Below are 20,978 nucleotides of genomic sequence, written 5' to 3' on the forward strand. Positions count from 1 at the left end.
CTACTTTACTCAACTTCTTGTTCTTTTCTATGAATCTCCGATCTCGGAATAAAGCGTACCATCTTTTGCATGTGGTTTTCAACTTAGCTAAAGACTTGGCTGGAACCCTAGAGAGCATCTCTGATTCCAAATCGCTTGGAAGATCTGATATCATCATCATTGTCTGTCTTTGAAGTGGTAAGAACTATAGACTTAATTAGCCGGAACCTTTAGGTAAAAGATCCAATATTCAAAAGCTAAAGAAGAGGGACAAGAAAAGCTTAATCTAGTATCAACTAAAATAAAATAACGTACATTATCACCAAAACTAGAAGAAAGAGATAAGTAATTCATGTAAGGGATAAACTTCTCTTCTTATGCCTTTTAATTAGTTGTTTTCTTGTGGATGTGAACCAAGCTTGGAACATAAGTAAGAACAAGTGGCCAGTTGCCATGAGATGCCATTATTGTATCGTTATTAAATCTTTTATGCATACCCTCTCCAACAATATAGATTCTTGTTCTAACTTCGCCTTCCACTAATTCTCCTAGATCACAACACAATGCCACTTTATTCCCCTCGTCCAACAAGAAACTTGCCAAATTCACCACACCTGGCATGTCAAATTTATCAAAATCCACTGTCAATACAAAGTCACACCTCCATGAAAAGTCTTTGGCTTCTTCATCTATCTTATTACTCACCCATATCGTCATCACATTTGGCCATGCTTGAATATCATAATGTAACACCGAGAGCTTTTCATCCTTAACAACTGACAGAACCGCCTTATTATCTTCTAGTTCAGAAACATGGAACGGAAGAGGGAGACGCACAAATCTCTCTGTCGTGAAATCAAACTTCATCAAGAAAACACTGTTTCTTTGTCTCCAGCAACGAAATAAGTATCTCCTTTCATAGATATGCCATTGCAAAACACGGTGTAGTCATGATGAGTCAAGTCATCAAGAACCCTCCAAGCATCAGTCCTAAACTCACAGATCTCGAAATCCCAAACTTTCTTACCATTTTCATAAGGGAAACACCTCAAGATTTTGTAGCGACGAGAAGAAGAAGAAGTTTTCCTGTTTGCGTTGACGTATCCTAGATAATATATATCTTCACCCCAGTACCGAGTTCTTGGTTTGATGCTCTCCTTTTGACCCGTACAAGGGTTCCAAACCACAAGTCTTGTTTTTCCTGTAGTGGAGCGTAATAATATTAAACCGTCACATTGATACAATTGAGATATTTTCACATCTTTCAAATCCTCTACACCGCAAAGTTTAGAGGTGAACTCGATAGATGGATCAACGCTGCTTTTATGAAGTCCATGGAGGTCGTCGCAGATTGAATAAACCCTAGTATCACTCAGTAATATTGACTCCTTTACTGCTTTACCTAACTTCTTGTTCTTTTCTACGAATCTCCAATCTCTGAATAAAGTGTACCATCGTTTGCATGTAGTTTTCAACTTAGCTAAAGATTTTGATGGAACCCTAAAGAGTATCTCCGCTTCCAGATCGCTTGGAAGATCGGATATTAGCAGCATATTGTCTGTCTCCTTGTCGTTACTAAGAAGAAATCTTGGGTATAAAGCTAGCTATGTCTTCATATAAAACTTAGGTTTTAATTTATGAAAGGTCTATTAGTTTGTTTACGAAAATTTGTTATTTATACACCGGAAAGCTGATATACGTTATTATAAATGTAAAATTTCTCAATTTTTATAATTATAGTTACTAAATAAGTAAATATTAAATGCTAGTAAGCATCACCAAAACGTTAAAACTTAAAAGTAAAAGAGGATTTAGAGACAAACCATGAAACCAGTTTGCAAAATTTGCTCAAGGTTGACAGAAAAAAAAATCTCGAAATTTACTAAAGTTAAAAAGAAACTATATAATAAACGAATATCAAATACCAATATACCTATAAAATTATGAAACATATAATAACAATATTATTCTTTCGATGAATTTTGATAGCACCGCCTTTGTGGTATTCCACAAAATATTGACGCGTTTGTTCAATTTATAAGCTTCGTCAATATTTAATTACTGGTCGAAATATCTTATCTAAACCTATTAAAACACGATCAAATGACCCAAAAAATATCTTTGAACAACGCGTTACGCGTCAATGTTTCCGTCGTGTTCACATACTTAGCTAGTTAATTTCTCTGATAATTTTTTTTTTGCTAGAATTTCTCTGATAATTAGTCTGAATTTCTCTGATAATTAGTCAGCAGAAATAACTTAAATAACTTCTAAACCTAAAATTGTACAAAACTCCCAAAAATCTTAGCAGATAAACAAGGATCGTTTCACACTCTTTATAGAAAAGTTGGTGGTCGATGCATATGTGAACGTACAAGACAGGGAGACATAATGCTGGATCGTTCGTAGCCCAGCAATACATTAAATAAATAATCCGACGCTTATGCAAATGTTATTATATTATTATATAAATAAAAATTCTGTATGTATCAAACAAATCAAATTTTAACGCATTTCCATCTTTTCGACAACTAGAATATTTCAAACATATCACATATTCAACATTCCAATATTACGTTGTCATCATTATTAGTAGATTAAACAATACATATTGGAAATCATAAAATATTTATATAAAAAGCTAAACAATACTTATATAAATAATAAAATATTTACATATTATATAGAAAAGTAGATAAATATTCAATGGACAACAGCTAAGAGATACCTCTGTGTTTCTCTGAACTAATATCGACAAAAACTCAAGACACAGAAAACATTACAACAACACCACACTACTTCGCTACTTCAACCCAAATGGCCCACAACTTTTCCTATCTTCCAAAATAACCCCATAACTTTCCAACTAGTCAAATCACCCTTGAGGACCACCACCGTCCGAGAGATAGACCTCACATTGTATCGAAGTTTTGCCAATCTTAAACCCTGGAACCACCGTGAACGCAACACGTGGCTCTGCCTCCTCCAACGCTTCCTCCGCAACGCTTCTCATGTACACTTCAGAGAATCTACAACCTTTGGGCACTCGAAAGATCTCAGCTTCACGCTCAAAAGAGAAAGCCAAGCAATGCAGAAGCCAAACCCTTTTCGCCATTTCAAGAAACCCAGAACACAAGCTCGTCTCAGGGAACTCACCAGCAGAGACCTGGTTCCTCAAATGCAGATATCCGAAGAGAGCTTCCTCCATCTTGGGATGTATAAGCTGCAAGAACTTTATCCTGCAGAACCTAGCGAATCTTGATTTAGGCCTTGCTCTCAAGTAATCTTTAGCTTTCATCGACCTGAGCTCTGTAAACCTCTCAAAGAACACTTCCCTCTCTGCTCTGCTCTGTTTCTCCTTCTTCTTGAAGCTTCTCGAGGTTGAGAAGTGTGGTAGATGAAACGCTTCGAACATTACAGTGGAGACAAAGTGTTCGAAAGCGAAACACTTGTGGTCTTGCTTGTAATAAAACACACCGGGCTGGATCGAGTTCACAGCCATGGAGATATCCCATTTAGCGAGTTTCATCTGTTCTATCATTAGCCTGACGAATCCTCTCGTGGATTTGACTGTGTGTTGCAGATAAGCAACGAAGTGCGTAGGATTCAGCGCAGAGAGGTGAAGATTCTCTAAAGGGTTGCAAAGTTGTCCGCTTTGGTTAAGTCTCTTCTCTGTTAACTTGTTCTGTTTCGTCAGATCCTCAAGCTTCTCTCTCAGAAACAGAGTTTCAGAGTCTTTAAGCTTGTACTGAGACTCAAGCTTCTTCCCCATTATCTCATACGTCTTCAACAAACTCCTCAGCTCTTGAATCTCAGCGAGAACTAGAGTTCTCTCGGGGTTCGGATCGATTTGTTTCTTCAAGAAACATTGTTTCAGCTCAGACAAAGTCTTCAGCTCGGAGACCACCAAGTTGTCTGCTTTCTGAATCCCAATTGCGTCATATGGAGACTGAGAATGCTGTAGCTGCGCGTAACCAGCTTTGATGGAACAGACCGTAGCGAAGAGCTTAGCAAGAAGAGCTTCTAATGTCAGAGTTCTCTCATACTCTTCCTCAAGCTTGTAGAAAGACTCAGACAACTTAACGTTGTTTGTCTTCTTCATTTCCTCTTCTGGAGCAACACCCGTTAGCTTATGGATGTTGAGAACTTTAGCAAACGTGCGTCTGAATTTACCCTTGGGAGCAACAACCACTGGTCTCACAGTCTCCATCTGTGGATCAATCACAGAGAAAAAGCTTAGTAAAGAGACAATAGTGTGTCAAGAACACAGTAACAAACAAGACAAGAGAACACCACAAAAGGGAATTGAAAAGCAAAGAAGAGGAGAGAGCTTGTAATGATGAATGTTTTGATGCATAAAAGAAAAAGAGAAACAAGCTTTAATACTTGGATCAAGGACCGTTAATGGAGGGCCACAAGCTTCTTTATGAAATATATTCTCCAAATAGGACTTGCTTTATGTGAAGAACTATATTGGAAAAAGCTCAAAGTAAAAGGATGTTTCTCTCATAAAATATCTATTAACCAAAAGAGAGATCTATACCATATACATGCATATAGTAATACAATGGATCCTGCATTAAAATATTCAGCAAGAGTTGTGAAGACTTCATGGTTCATGCTCAGAAAATGGAAAATGCTATTTTTTAATCTGTGGGGCTTTTTAGTCAAAATGTGCTGCTACAGAAAAAAAAATATATATATATATTATAATAAAAGATTGCACCCACATAATCTCTGCAAAAAACACATGACTAATGCAGAATAAAAATCCATCTCTCTGAAAAGAAACATTGAAATAACCAAACAAATCTGTATTTACCAGTACAATTATATATTATACACACTATAGTGAAACCTTAAAAGCAAATGCATGGGTAAAAATTTGATTTTTAACCATTTTGAAACAACAGGACAACCTTAAAGCCTTACAAAACCCCACCAACACACATTTAATACAAATCAGACACAAGACCCACAACCTATCTCTTATAATGTGGTTTCTGACTCTAAACGCACTAGCAACAGCGGTCTAAACGCTATGTCCCTAACCAAACAGATCCTAAAGTCATTTCTCATCTACAAACCCTTCAGCAGACAACTTTAGAAAGAAGAGCAAATGTTAGAGACCTGAAGATTTGAACATAAACAGTGAAACAATGAGTTAAGATTGTACAATCAAAGTTTGAAAAATTTCCAGAAGCAAATTTCATCAAACAAAAACCAATAAAGTCAAAGGTTGTACCTTGCGAAAGTTCAAAGCTTCTCTTCTTCTACTTTCTCTTTCTCACTTCAACATAAGAGTAAATCTGAAGAAAAGAAACTTGAGAATCAGACCAAACTCAACCTCTGCTTAAAACCGTGCAGACTAAACCAATTCAAACGAAATTACAAAGCAAACTCAAGAACAAGGAAAGAACATACAACTCAAATGAGAAAATCAAAACTTTTTTCTTTTTTCTTTTTGCTGAAAAGAAGTAAGTACTTAAACCCTTTTTGAGAATGTGTATATATATATATATATATGAACAGAAAAACAATTAAAAAATAGAAATTATTGCTATTAGCTAAGAACAATGGTGTGATTAGGCCCACTGCAAGCGGCATGAAGCTTACATTGTAATAATAATAAATTTACAGAAAAAAAAATAAAACTTAATAGAAACGAATCATCCACCAGAAACCCACATGAGAGTTACCAACAACACTTTGATTGGAGAAAATAATGATAATAATAAACACACTCACCAAAACTAGATCTGTCTGTTTATTGTACCAACTATACTGTCCCTCTGGGTCAAAAGCTCGAGAGGAGAGAGAGAGTAAGCGTTCGATGAGAGAGAGCTGGAGGAAGAGACAGTAAGAGAGGCTAGTACAAGTTGTAGAGAGAATATGATAAATGGCGGAAAAGGGTTAATGACAGAGAGAAAACAGAGCATTGGGAGTTTCAAACTTGTTTTCCGGAAATACCCTTGGAAGCACATGGTATTTACACCGGCCGTCGTGATGAGGTCTCGAGATGCGCGAAGGGTGTTTTTGGTCTTTGTGTACAAAATATTCGTAGCCATATGTACTAGCCTGTTAGATTTGGTTGGGCCTGTTATTGGGCTCGTAAATGAGCTCACTGAGAGATCAGCTAAAACTTAGCGTTTTTAATTGGGCTTAATTGTTTCCAACCTGACTAAAATTTCCAGTTTTCATATGTAGTTATTATCATTTATATTTATAAAAATTGTGAAAAATAATAGATTTTGTTTTTTTTATATCCGTGGGATCCCAGGCGGTAAGCCCATACTAATCCCCATAAGATCTTCCATCCGGGCACGCACGGTTATAGGCGGGAAGGTGGCCAAAACGACTCGAACTCAGGACGGACACTCCAGCTGAAGTTTCATTACCACTAGACCAATTTCTACAATGTATTTATCCAACAAAAAAAATATTTTGACTTTTTTTAAAGATTTTGAAAGTTTTTAAAGGTAAATAATTGTTTAAGGTTGCCAAAATTGCATTTCAACTAAAAGTTTTCAGTCAACAAAATGGGTTTTGATGTTCAAAACAACTTGTGTATCTTGTTATTTTCTGTCATTGAATTTGGACCTCCAATTTTTTAAAAAATTATGTGAGCGGTTGATTGTAACATGGAGTATATGAATTTGCAATCTGTCATAAATTTCTCATGGTGACATATAACCAATTTTTTTTTTTTGTTTATATTGATCGTTTAGGATATTAGTGAAAAAAAATCAATAGTTTATAATTTTTTGTCCCCAGTCAATTACAGGTTGTGTCGCAATAAATTGTAATTGACAAGGAAATTTCTGCGGAAAGCCAAGATTGACTCAGATAAATTGAGGCACAAATAAAACTGGTTAATACAACTATACAAGTAATGTAAGAAACTGTCAAATTACAATTTTTAAGAGAATTTGTTCTCAGATAACAAATAAAACTGAAACTAAAAGTCATTTAAAACGGTTTCGTAAACTCAATCCGAAAGCGACAAGACCCATATAAACTACTACCGATAAGAGATTCTAAACACATGTTTGAATTCGTTCCATGTAAACAAATGAAATAATAAAAACTGTCGAAAAACGCTTTATTTTAGTGTTTGTTGAAAACACTGACCACCCTGTTGGTGTAAATTCTATATTTACTAAATTTGAAAAGGTCCATAGTGTTTGTTCAAAAAAAAAAAAGGTCCATAGTGAACGCTGTATTTATATACAACGGATGAAAGATTTTTTCTTAAAGTTTAGAATAGATGATAATTCGCGCACAATCGCGAAATGAATTTTTATAATAATGTTTGTTTATTAAATGATTTTAACATTTTGCAATATTACAATCTTTATCGATTATAAAATGACGAATACAAATGTTGGTCTCTTAAATATATCATCGTTTAATTATTTTTAAGATTTCATATGCACAAAAAAAAAATTAAGTTTTGCGGCTGACACAAATCTTCAAAATCAAATAGCCAACATCGATTGTATAATGATGAAAAAGAATTAAGTTTTCTGCTCTCGATTTGTTTACTATTGACTCTCCATAAGTGATTTTATTTTCTACCTCTATAAAATTATGCTTTCGTTCTCGTCTTTGTTTCATTGATATGAGTTAAATTTTTTTTTTAACTTGTATGAATTCGGTGAATTACATGAGTGTCAATTTAAAAAAATGAACATCTCTAAAAATTAGTTTCACTCCAGATACATATCTAAAAATCAAAATTTTGAAAAAAAAAATCACCATCAAACTATATTAACATGTTAGTGTTCAATCTGATATATCAAGCTGTTATAGAATATAAGTGCATACTTGAAATATAAATATATATCTAGTATATATTCACCTGCTCGGTCTAAAAATCATCTAATTCGTGAACAACAAAACAAATTACTTATTTCACCTGTTCAGATAATATCTGAATCCGAACGGATAATATCTGAATCCGAACGGATAATATCTGAACTCAAATGAATATCTGAAAATAACCAAACTTAAGCATACCTAACCCAATACTTCTAGTTCACTTCTCTTATTTTATTCAAAATATTTATATTAATGATGTTTATTGCTCAAAATTAGATAATATAGATATAATTATGAACAAAATCTTTTGCTACTCACTTAAAATACATATCAAGTTCGTGTTTCTTGCATTAACAAAAATTGCATCTAAAATATCAAAACAACAACTAAATTAGTGTATTTATATTTTTAAAGTTTTATCTATAAACCTATTAATAGTTTAATCTTTTAAAAATTAGAAAACCAGTTAAATTAAAATATATGTTAAATACAAAAAACTTAAACAATGAATAATTTTTTTTTTTCAAAATTTAAATATCTGAACCCGACCCAAAATATCTGAACCCGAACATAAAATACCTGAACCCGACTCAAAGTGTAGAAATACCCGAATGGGTTCTATACATTTATACTGAAATACCCGATACGAACCCGAACGTGTATCCGAACGTTCACCCCTACGATATATGTTCATTTGTATCTTGCTTGAACAAAAAAAAGTTAAACCATTGATCACAAAATTTTCAATGTGAAACTTTTACCATATTTTGTAATTTTTAGTCGTTTTTTAAAATTTAAAGTATAACATATAAGAAAAAATATAATTATTTTTTATTATATGTTTAATATGATTGTTTAATTTCTTTAATAGTATAAAATTAAACAAAAAAGAGGGAGGTTAGAAAAATTGTTGTATATGTATTATTCATAATTGTTAATTTTTATATATATGTTAACCATATTAGGTAATTCTGTAGCTTTTATTTAAGGAAAGAAAAAATATTCTTTTATATACTACTAATTAATTTGATAGTTTTTTTTATCCTTGAAATAACTTCAAATGTTTGGTCTCCAAACTCATTGTCGGAGGAAAGAAAATACAAAAAACGAAAACAGATCAAAGCATACACCAATAGGTGATTGAAAGATAAATACCCTATAAAGGGTGAAATGTGTAGAAACCATGGCTTCATACTTCCTTAAGAGAGACAGTTGCAGTCTTATCTTGGGTATGTAGATGGAGAATTGGAAGCATCTTCAAGAATGGTATCATTGAGCCAACTTGGACCTCCACGAGCTATATAAGATTGAAACCGTCCATCTTTAGTAACACTGACAGCGATCTTCTCAGCTACTCTATTTGTAGTAACATTCAAAACTTCCACATAGCAATTTTGGAAGCAATTTAGTGCTTATCTAATCCGTTCAATGGTATTGGACAGGCCAGGGAACCACTGAGGATTATTCAGAGCTTCCAGCGTATGAGCTGATGAGATTTCCATGATCACTCTGTTCCAATGCAGAGTATGAAGATCTTTTGCTGACCAACACAATGAAGTAAGGTCTGCTTCCAGGTTTGAGCTAACCCATGTGAAGGATCTCCGACTGTGTTCCATTGCCTGGCCTCGAAAATCCTGGATCACCCAAGAAGGTCATGTATGTTGAGAACAAGCTGATCAGGAGCATCCTACATTACATGTTACGAACCCCATGGGAGGTTTCTGCCAGCCCGCTCATTATCCAATACTCTGGTTGCACTTTTTTCTTCTTGATCTTTCTGAATGAGCTTAAACCAAATGGAAGATTCCTCAGCTGCTTTGGAGAAGATGGTAGCTGCCGAGAATCTTTTATGTTCAAAACAGAAGCTATTCCTTCCTTTTCATAGGTGCCAGAGTATCCAAGGGAAATGTAGCTTCTCAGATTGTCCAATTCTTTGATTTTTACTAACTGAGAGCACATGGTACAAGTTCAAAAGAACCGAGTTGTGGGAGAAACCTGCAGATGGGAGTGGAATCTGAGCGCGATCCCATGTTTCCTTAACCACATCGCAGGTAAATAGAACATGACATATGGTCTCCTGATGAATTCCACACAGAGGGCATGTTGTATCCAAGTTGATACCCCTTGATCTCAACCTTTCTTTGACTGCGAGTGCACCAGAGAGAGCTCGCCACAGAAAGTGTCTGAGTTTTGGAGATGTTTTTGTTTTCCAGAGGTCACTCCATAGCTTTTTCTCTAGCGGAGGAAGGGGCTGCGGTGTAAGAGATTGCAACTCTTGTATGGATTCAAGGAGTTTATATCCACTCTTGGAGTCATAGAAACCAATTCTTGAGAAACCCCAGACCAAAGAATCACCAGACCGTAGATTGAAACGAGTATTAAGGACGATGCTTACATCTTCTTCTTCAAAGAGCTGTCTCACTCGAGTCTCATTCCACCTTTTTGACGCAGGGTTGATCAGATGATCCACAGTTAAGGTCAGATCCACAATGGCGTCTTGTCTATACCTTGGGGCTCTAGGAACTTTATCAATAATCCAACAATCAGTCCATACTTTTGTGTTTGCCCCATTACCAAGCTTATGAAGCAACCCCTTCTTGAGAAGCTCCCGTCCATGTTGAAGCTTCGCCGAGCGTATGAAGGCCTCGTCCCAATACCACATTCCAAGAAGAACGACCGAGGGAAATACCTATGCTGTAATATTCGGGCCAAAAGGGAATCAGGATGTTTCCATACTCTCCAAGCTTGTTTCGCAAGTAACGCTTGATTGAACTTCTCAATGTCTTTAAACCCCAGTCCTCCCAACTCCTTGTCTTTACATAACTTCTGCCAAGCAATTCATGATATCTTCTTCTTGTTGGTACCATTGCTCCACCAGAATTCAATCATTGCACTTGTCAGCTTAGCACAAAGATCTTTTGTAATTTGATAGTTAGTTTAATAAAAAACGTGGTATATGTTTATATGGACCAACTTATTTTTCTAACAATTCTAAGAATCATTCTCGTGATGACACGTGGCTACGAAAACATGTTGTAATGCTCCAGGATTAATATATAAGGGATTAGGACTTGGACCTTCGTATGATGGAAAACTGCGTTAAATATTCTATTATTTTTTCAACTCAGGTTGTTTTACATAAAATCTCTTAGATATTTAATACTCTATACGTTTCGAAAAATTTACGTTTTAGAATTTTTTTTTTTTTTAAATATTTCTTTATTTTTTTTATTTAATGAGAAATTGTAAACTTTTAAAAAAATAATCAGTATTTTCAAAATTTTATTGGTTAAATTATAAGAAATAGTTAATTGCAAAGCAATATATTAATAATTAAAATTTAATACATATGTTTTATAACAATATGTTTTTTATAGGGAAATTAGAGGCTATAGCCACAAAAAAAACAAAATTCATCATGTAGCCATTTAACCTAACGATCCTACATACACTGTTACAAATATAAAATAATACTGTAATACCCCTAAAAACAACCGGCCCAACCTGATACAAAAAATAATTAAATATTTTAATTACTCACCCCACAAAAGTAACTCGTGTCTCACCCTTCTTCACATCTTCTCCTTTTACTTTCTCTGGTAATTTTGCTGCAGTCGAACAGTCTCCGGCACCGCTTTCATCCATCGCCTCCAGTCTGCATGCAATCAACATTTTTTCCATCTACTCTGTCCTTTGTTTTCAATCTTCTTTGGCGTTACAGTTCTTGGTTAGGGTTTCAGCGGCGGTAGTAAGAAACCATTTCTACCCAACTTCACCACTTCGATTCTTCTCACTCTAAACCCCCCGTAAGTTCTCCTTCTCTGTCGTAGATTCTCTTCACCGTGTCGTCCTATGTGGTTATTTTCTTCCAATTTGGGGCTCCTCTCATAATAAGAGTGTTATAGTTTCTAGGTCTGTATCATCGGCTGATGTGAATTCGATCGTCCCCGATTCGGAATTAGTCTCTCCCATTTCCCAATTTGATGTAGGTTTTCGTTTTTCTCGGGTTGTGTGAGGTGATGCGAAATATGTAGTGTAGTAATTTAGGGGAAGATGTGTGGAATATCATTGCTTAGAAATGCTCAGTCGGTACATATAGTATGATATTTCGAATCTGGTTTCCATTTGAAATGTAATAGTATACTTATCCCATTCAACTATTCCACTGCGGATAGTATCACTTGCTATTATGTTTTGCTTTGCTGCAATTTGTGGTCGGTTGTGGTTCCCTCTCTGATGTTCTTATTCTAAATTATGCTTGAATTTGTCTCTGCGGTGCATAGTTCATGGTGTAAAAATATTGATTATTTTGTGGAATAGCATCTGCAATAGATAGATGTTTCATCGTATGCTTGTATCAGTATATCTCGTTGCTATATGTTATGTCAAGTGGAATTGTATAAGGTTCACATTATTACATTCTACATGGAATCGTACTTTTACATCATATACCTTTCCATTCGTTAGCCATTCTTATTATGTTTGAATCATAATTCATTTATATATTGAATATTACAGTGTGAACCGTCATCATTCTTTGACTCTCTTACTTTTCATTCTTCAGGTTTGGTATGGACGAGTTAGACCTTCCAAGTAAATTGTTTGAGACAGACTTTGATGTCAAGTGGATTTAGTTTTTCGAAGATTTGGGTTGCGTGGATTGGGGTTTATATTTCCCTAACTTGGGTTTAGTGTTTAATGTCAAGTGTTTTATTAGCAGCCCCATTAGCTTTGTATTTCATGTTGCTCATGAGGAATGTAAATTTATGTCTCTAGTATTATGGCATGTGGATTTAATTTCACGAAGATTTGGTTACCTATGTATTGGAGTTTATATTTCCCTAACTTGGGTTTAGTGTTTACTATCAAGTGTTCTATTATCATCCCCATTAACTTTGTATTTCATGTGGCTCATGAGGAATGTAAATACATGTCTCCAGTATTATGGTAGGTGGATTTAATTTCCTGAAGATTTGAGTTGCCTATGGATTGAGTTTATATTTCCTTAACTTGGGTTTAGTGTTTTCTGTTAAGTATTCTATTACCATTCCTATTAACTTTGTATTTCGTGTTGCTCAATCTTAGCTCTAGTATGAACATAGTATCATTTCAAATAGTATATTCTATTTGAGATTATTTTAAATAGTTGTGTGAGATGTTTTTATGCATATTCATTTTGTTCAAACTATTCTATATGAGATAGAATTGGTTGACAAATTATTCTATTTGAGATGAAATTGCATGATCTGTAACGAATGCGCTACCGTTCTTCATCATCGTAATGTTTGAAATATAAAAATTTCATTTCTATAAAAACATAATGGATTACTCTGTTATAACCATGTTTCCAAAGGTTATCATTTGAGAAGCATTAAGTACTTACAATACATATATCTTGGCATGTATTTCACATTGGCATGTATTACATACTTTGCTTGTATCATGCACATTTCAACTGTCGCTATATTATGTAGATGCTCTTTCAATTGAAATTATATTTGTATTTATATTATTTTATCTAAAATATATAGTATGGAACTATAATTCTTGGATTCTCCGTTTGTTTGACGTTGTTTCTTTTACACTTACGATTTTCATCTACTCCTCTCTCTACATCTTTTCTTTCCTTTGATTTTGACTACGGTTCTTTGACACGCTTCCTAAATTCTCTCATTGTTACTATAGGACACAAAACCACCACGTTGTTTGTTTTATGTGTTAGAACCGGTAACATGTTACTTAGAAAGGTGTAACCGGATGGAATGAAGGTAAAAAGTCAATGAGTAGATTATGTCAAAATCATGTTTATTTTTTTGATTTCTCATTGAAATGTGGCTATTACGTCAATTAGCCTTTTTTACGCCAATTAGGCCTTTTTTATATGTATATCTGACAATAAAGATAAAGAAAAAAAAAAACAGAAATTATAGGGATTTTCGTAATCACTTATTGCCACACCATAAATTTATTTTCTTATTTGGTTATCATTATACTTGCAGAAACTTTGGCTAAAACTTAGAAATAAAATAAATATTTTCCTATAATGAAACCATTAAAGATTACTAATCTTTACTTATTTTGTTAACTGTAATTATAACGAGGAGGTCTCTATGTCGTTTGTCCTAATGAATCATTAAACCCCACTATCTTCCTTCCTTCTTCGTCTCCTTCTTGTCGAGAGTCAATGATGGCAGATTAACTCACAAATATCTCAATAGCTTTCTAACATTACTATAAAAGAACCAATCAAATTCATTTTGTTTGATTCCTCAGTTCTCCCATTTCATGAACTTCATTGCCTTATCAAGTAAGTTTTTTTAATCCGTTGATCCTCGAATCATTCTTATATCAACTTTGAGCTCTGTCATCTGAAAAACAAATTAAAGAATTTGCAATGAAGAAAATAAAAAAGAAACTATTTTTTTTGAGTATCTGGTTTTTCAAGTTCTTGAATTTTAGATTGAGTTAATTATCTAAATTAAACCCAGGATCAAGATTAACAATTTGTTTAAGAATTAATTAAGGTGGAGCCGTTTCTCACATTGTTCTTCACATTAAAAGATTTGAAAAGGCTCTCCCTTTTTGAGAAATGAAGCTACTTTCTTTTTGTTTTGCTAATCTCTCTCATTCTTCGAAGGTTATTGAATTTCAAGATGAGTGTAAACCGGCTGAAACATGGATCCAATCTCAGACTGGTGTTGTTAGTTCTTTGGTTGGTCTGTTATGTCTGTTATGGTCAGTTTGAGGACACAAATGACTTCAGCAATCCAGCTGTTCTTCCCCTCGTTACACAGATGGTTTACCGTAGTCTCTCCAATAGCACTGCTGCACTTAACCAAGAGCTCGCCACTAGAGCCAAGTTTTGCGTCAAAGACCCGTAAGCATTTCCAAATGTCTCATAATTTCTACTAAAGAGGTCAACTTTGGATCTTCTCAAGTATATTTGATGTTTGATATAGTGAAAATGTATTATTTTAGTTAACTAAGTGTCTTGAGATTATCCATAGGGATGCTGATTGGAACAAAGCTTTTAATTTCTCCACCAATTTGGACTTCCTCTCTTCTTGCATTCAGAAAACCAAAGGTAAACCAACTTATCACGTTTCTTATGGTTCTTGAAGCTTATCTGCTGACATAATTAAGTTTCACATCTTTGTGACTTTTTGTTTTGTTTTTTTTTTGGAAACAGGTGATATTGGTAGGCGTATGTGCACAGCAGCAGAGATGAAGTTCTATCTAAACGCTTTCTTCTCTAAAACGAATAACCCTGGTTACTTGCAACCAAATGGGAACTGCAACTTGACATCATGGGTCTCTGGTTGTGAGCCTGGCTGGGCCTGCAGCGTTGATCCAAACGAACAGGTTGATCTGCAAAACTCTAAAGATTTTCCAGAAAGAACAAGAAACTGTATGTCTTGCTGTGAAGGCTTCTTCTGCCCCAGGGGACTCACTTGCATGATACGTAAGCATTCCAAAACTCTCTTCTCTAAGCTTCTTTCATATAGCATATGGTCTAAATTTTCTCTTCTGTTTTGAAAATAGCTTGCCCTCTTGGTGCTCATTGCCCCTTGGCTACCCTTAACAAGACAACAAGCTTATGCCAACCGTGAGTTTTGGTTCTTCCTTTCTTTTATGAAACATGTGATGATGTGATTGTGAAATAAGACACTAAACGGCTATCAAGAAATTCGGACCTAAATTAAACTATTTTTGAGAATCTTGATTTTTTTAAAAATCGGTCTAGACGCTCTAAACATCGGTCTAGCGCCCGCCTAATCAATAATCCCATATATAAAGCGCTCTTAACATCGGTCTAGCTAGTTTTTGAACATTGAATAAGATGATGAAAAGTTGAAATATTCATAGGTATACTTATCAACTACCACCAGGACAACCAAACCACACTTGCGGAGGTGCAAACGTTTGGGCTGATATCAGAAGCAGCGGCGAAGTCTTCTGTTCTGCTGGATCATATTGTCCAACGACCACTCGGAAAGTACCTTGTGATAGTGGGTATTCAACCTTTGTCCCTTCAAACTCCATTCTATTGTGACAAATAATCATCAAAGTTGTCTTATTGTTACTAATACTCTTTCTACGAAGCTAACTATGCTTTTATGTATGATTCAGGCACTACTGTCGTATGGGGTCTACATCTGAGAAACGTAAGTTATGTTAACCAATTGAACAGCCTTTGTCTCTTATTGTTTCTTAACTACTTGTTGTTTTGCAGCTTGCTTTAAGTTAACTTCTTGCAACCCCAACACTGCAAATCAGAACATGCATGCACTTGGGGTTATGGTTATTGTAAGTTTTTTCTTCAGTTTTATTATTATTTTGATGCATTATAAAAATTAGACATACAAAAAGAAAGAGAGATAAATTTTATGGATTGGCACTAACATTGTTAATTGATAAAACATATTTAGACAAATTTAGATCGATTTAGACCAATTTTAACCGTTTTAGAATGGTTTAAACTGATTTTAATCACATAAAGAAACCATCTGGGCTTTTTAACCAATTGTTGCCTAGACCAATTTTTAGAACATTGGTTATGTTACTAGTCAATGATGAAAGAGAGTGGCTTTTCAATGTGTTTATGCAGTGTGGTGTGGTTACTATTCTACTCATTATATACAACTGTTCTGATCAAATCCTCACAACAAGGGAGAGGAGGCAGGCGAAGTCAAGGGAAGCAGCAGTGAAGAAAGCCAAAGCCAATCAGAGATGGAAAGTTGCTAGAACTGCTGCTAAGAAGCATGTAACTGAGATCCGTGCACAAATAACTCGAACGTTCTCTGGTAAAAAGCCCAATAACGATGGAGAAACTCACAAGATGTTGGCTCGTGGGTACTCTTCTGAGGTGGAAGACTTGCCCAAATATTCTTCAAGTCCTGCTAGTTCCTCTGCTGTGCAACCTACATTTGAGATTGAGGATGATGCAACTGCAGGAAGTATAGAAAGACCAAGTGTTACTACAACAGGTGGAAAGAGAGGTAAAGGACACAGAATGAAGAAATCACAGAGCCAAATCTTGAGGTACGCTTATAATCAGATCGAGAAGGAGAAAGCCAGGGAGGTAGAGAACAGAAACCTTACCTTTTCAGGAATAGTTAACATGGCTACTTACTCTGAGATGAAGAAGAGGACCCTCATGGAGCTTTCTTTCAAAGACTTAACACTTACTTTGAAGTCCAACAGTAAGCATCTGCTGAGATGTGTGACGGGAAGCATGAAACCAGGTCGTATCACAGCAGTGATGGGTCCATCAGGAGCAGGAAAGACAAGTCTACTGTCTGCATTGGCTGGTAAAGCCGTTGGATGCAAGTTAAGCGGTTTGATTCTTATAAACGGGAAGGAGTTATCAATCCACTCATATAAGAAGATTATTGGTTTTGTGCCGCAAGATGACATTGTCCATGGAAACTTGACTGTTGAAGAAAACATTTGGTTCCATGCTAAATGCAGATTACCTGCAGGACAATCAAAAGCTGATAAAGTTCTTGTGGTTGAGAGAGTCATTGACTCTTTGGGGCTACAAGCTGTGAGAAGTTCACTAGTTGGTACTGTAGAGAAGAGAGGAATCTCAGGAGGGCAAAGGAAACGAGTGAATGTTGGTTTGGAAATGGCGATGGAGCCTTCTATTTTGTTCTTGGACGAACCTACTTCTGGCTTGGACAGTGCCTCATCACAGCTTCTTCTTAAAGCACTTAAGCATGAGGCCCTTGAGGGTGTCAATATCTGCATGGTTGTTCACCAGCCGAGGTAATTAATCATACATAGGTCTGCGGGTTCGGGTAGTTTGGTTCATCATAAATCTTACCGAGTTAACCCGGAAAGTTTGGTTGGGTATTGGTTTTTAAAAACTGAAGGTTTTGATTTCGGTTATATTTGGTTTAATTTTGTTAAAATTTCAGATAAATTCGGTTAAATTCTGTTAGTTCGATTTAAAATTTGGTTAATTCAGTTCGTTTTTGGGAAAGGTCTGGTTATAGTTTTCTTTTTTTAAAAGCCGAAGTAACCCATTACCGAACCGAAAACCACCGAACTTTTTTAAGAAACCTACCGAATCGAACTAACCGATTTTTGGTTAGTTCGGTTTGGTTCAACATCCCAGCCCTGATCATCATACATGTCTAGAGAAAATGTCTTTTTAAGTGTCCTGAAGCTTTCTAAACTCATAATGTTTATGTATTGCAGTTATTCTCTCTTCCAAACGTTCAATGATCTAGTACTTCTAGCTAAAGGTGGCCTTACCGTTTACCACGGACCAGTCAAGGACGTGGAAACATACTTCTCGGGTCTTGGAATCATCGTACCAGAACGTATCAACCCTCCTGACTATTACATAGACGTTCTGGAAGGGATTGTAACCAACTTGAACTCTGATGTTAGCTACAAAGAGCTTCCTCAAAGGTGGATGCTTCACAAAGGGTACTCAGTTCCTTTAGATATGCGGAACAACAACAACAGTGATGCAGGACTTGAAATGAATCCAGACGTTAGAGATAGTACTAGTAATGCAGAACAGACATTTGTCAGAGAGCTGTGGGGAGATGTGAAGAGTAATTTCAGATTGCGCCGCGATAAAATAAGACATAACTTCTTGAAGACAAGAGATTTGTCCTACAGAACAACCCCTTCTATGTGGCTGCAATACAAATACTTCCTCGGAAGGTAATATATAAACACTTTATTGCACTATCCAAAGGAGAAGCTAAGTGTTTCTTGATTTTACAGGATAGCTAAGCAGAGAATGAGAGAAGCTAAGTTACAAGCCACAGACTACTTGATCTTATTGCTAGCTGGAGCTTGTTTAGGATCATTGATTAAAGCAAGTGATGAGAGCTTTGGAGCACCTGGTTATACCTACACTATTATCGCCGTTTGTAAGTTGGTTTCCTTCTAATACAAGTTTTCTTCTTCATATTTTTTTCTTATTGGTCTTTTTCTTGTGTCAGCTCTTCTGTGCAAAATAGCAGCATTGAGATCATTCTCTCTAGACAAGTTACATTACTGGAGAGAAAGTGCGGCTGGGATGAGTAGCTTAGCTAGTTTCCTTGCCAAAGACACAATGGACTGTTTCAACACACTTGTCAAACCATTGGTTTATCTCTCTATGTTCTACTTCTTCACTAACCCGAGATCGACGTTTTTCGATAACTATATAGTTTTGGTATGCCTGGTCTATTGTGTGACTGGTATAGCATATGCGTTGGCTATCTTCCTCCAGCCTGGTTCTGCTCAGCTGGTGGGTTAAGCGAAAGAATCATCCTCTCTATCTTATGGTCTAAACTGACAAAAAAATGTTGGTGTCTTTTTGCAGTTTTCTGTTCTTCTTCCAGTAGTTTTAACACTTGTTGCAACTCAACCTAAGGATAGTGAAGCAATGAAGATCATAGCCGATTTGTGTTATCCAAAGTGGGCTTTGCAAGCATTTGTTATTGGAAATGCTCAGAAGTAAGGGCCATACAAAAAAAACATTACATTTTTTTAGGTTTGATTCATATATCATTTGTTTATTTTTTGCTTGTGGGTTTTCAGGTACTATGGAGTATGGATGATTACTAGATGCGGATCGCTTATGAAGAGTGGATACGACATTAATGAATGGAATCTGTGTATAATGATATTGCTTCTCATTGGTGTGGTGACCCGTATGATTGCCTTTGTTGGGATGATTATACTTCAAAAGAGGTGAAGACAAAAGGTGGTTTTATTTCTCGCAGGGCTATGAAGCTTGGAGGTAGGAGAGAAGAGTTTCATGGTTCTGCAGAGTTTTTGGTTATATTCAACCAAGACTATAGTGTTGTGTTATTCTTTGTTCATCTTAGTTCATTGTCTTGTTAGAAGGGTTTGTTACAGGTCTTTTGTGATTTTAATGTTGGTGTTTGATTAGCTAATATATAAGCTCTTTTAAATCCTTGACTTGTTTCTTAGATTTGGCAAAAACCAGTTCTTCTTTCTGGGAACAAGCTTTCTTTCTTCTTCCATGTTCTTTCTCTTCTTTGTAACTTGGCCTCTGTCCTCTTTTTCATGAATATCATTCTCAAGAGTGAGAGACTGTCTCCGAATTTAGACGTCCCCATCTCCAAACCTTGGATGTTTTTATTCCTCTGCTTTGGTGATTGCACCAACTGAACTAATTCAAGAGAAGGCGCATGTATGTAACCTATTCTATGGATGGTGACTTTACTTATGTTTGATGTTTGAACAAGGACTAGTTTGAGCCATTGCTATACAAGTTTAACTGTATGATTAAGAAAGAGATGTTGTCAAGAATATATATTAAGTGTTTTGAGTCACAATCCTTGCTCCATTGCTAACAAAAGTTGAGCAGTTTCTTCCATCATCAGTAATCGGAAGATTTAACTTCAAGTCTCCAACCAAATTTCACATAATATTCACAAAAATTTTGATGACAAGATAAGTAACAAGTTGCTTCGTTATATATAACATCTCCTTTTTTTAAAGTGATGATATGACTAAGCTCTTGTGTTTCACAAACTGAGATATGAGAGCATGATTAATGGGAGAGTTTTTAGGGTGGGGTTCTTAGCGGAATATAAGAACCTGTCTCTTAACTTTTAACTAAAAAAGGTAAGAACCGGCTCTTAAATAAGAACCGTTTTCTTAGCGGGTTCTTATATTCCGCTAAGAAACCTACCTTAAAAACCTCCCATTAACGATGAACTTAATCAAGAGTGATTTACGGTGTGGGTCACTTTTCGACTTTGTCTACCATGCTGGGTCACTTTGGGCTTTTGAGACACATTCTGAGTGGGAGAATACTATAGTACCCTTTGAAAAGCAAACCAGAGAGAGTTTAGTTAGATTGGGTTTCTAAGCGGGTTTGGGTTTTGAAATTTGAAATCCCATATTTTTTTTTTAGTTTTTTATTTTCTGGTATTTCCATCGGGGCGCGAGAAGGGATAGGGAAGCGTTGCCATTATCAGATTAAGAAACTTTTAACTTGCGGCTCCGACGAAGGCGATAAAGAGATAGTTTGCGAGGTTAATCGAGTGGAGAGCTTCTGTCAATTCCGAGATGACTACGAGGCGTAGACGGCCAGGGAAAGAGCATGTGGGCGGTGAGTGTCCGATCAAACCATATGCGTGATGTTTACTGTTTTTTTAGGGTTGCTATGATTTTTGTGGGTTTATGATGGAGTGAGA

At 35.7% G+C, this 20,978-nt stretch overlaps 2 protein-coding genes and 1 pseudogene across 4 annotated transcripts; 1 reads left to right on the plus strand and 2 right to left on the minus strand.

Annotated features, from left to right (window-relative positions):
* Positions 1–245: 245 nt before the first annotated feature.
* LOC106454913 lies at positions 246–2,486 on the minus strand (annotated as a pseudogene).
* Positions 2,487–2,617: 131 nt separating this feature from the next.
* LOC106451469 (protein GRAVITROPIC IN THE LIGHT 1) lies at positions 2,618–5,941 on the minus strand. 3 transcript variants are annotated; one of them, XM_013893400.3, is made up of 3 exons: positions 5,728–5,941; positions 5,225–5,288; positions 2,618–4,189 (listed from the first exon to the last, which is right to left on the minus strand). In XM_013893400.3, the coding sequence occupies exon 3, from the start codon at positions 4,187–4,189 to the stop codon at positions 2,855–2,857; it is 1,335 nt and encodes a 444-aa protein (XP_013748854.1). In that variant the 5' UTR covers positions 5,225–5,288; positions 5,728–5,941; the 3' UTR covers positions 2,618–2,854. The 3 variants fall into 3 exon arrangements, with proteins under 3 accessions (XP_013748854.1, XP_022560610.1, XP_022560611.1); XM_022704889.2 differs by lacking the exon at positions 5,225–5,288 and having other exon boundaries at positions 5,728–5,892; XM_022704890.2 differs by lacking the exons at positions 5,225–5,288; positions 5,728–5,941 and adding an exon at positions 4,366–5,130.
* Positions 5,942–13,912: 7,971 nt separating this feature from the next.
* Positions 13,913–19,726, plus strand: LOC106451470 (ABC transporter G family member 24). Its single transcript, XM_013893401.3, has 14 exons — positions 13,913–14,107; positions 14,438–14,677; positions 14,808–14,884; positions 14,990–15,262; positions 15,343–15,406; positions 15,667–15,813; positions 15,931–15,965; positions 16,034–16,107; positions 16,409–17,568; positions 18,004–18,480; positions 18,544–18,692; positions 18,765–19,054; positions 19,130–19,263; positions 19,348–19,726. The coding sequence occupies exons 2-14, from the start codon at positions 14,454–14,456 to the stop codon at positions 19,502–19,504; spliced, it is 3,261 nt and encodes a 1,086-aa protein (XP_013748855.1). The 5' UTR covers positions 13,913–14,107; positions 14,438–14,453; the 3' UTR covers positions 19,505–19,726.
* The last annotated feature ends 1,252 nt before the right edge of the window (positions 19,727–20,978 follow it).

The sequence above is a fragment of the Brassica napus genome, chromosome C6 (genome assembly GCF_020379485.1).
Source record: "Brassica napus cultivar Da-Ae chromosome C6, Da-Ae, whole genome shotgun sequence".
Lineage (NCBI taxonomy): Eukaryota > Viridiplantae > Streptophyta > Magnoliopsida > Brassicales > Brassicaceae > Brassica > Brassica napus.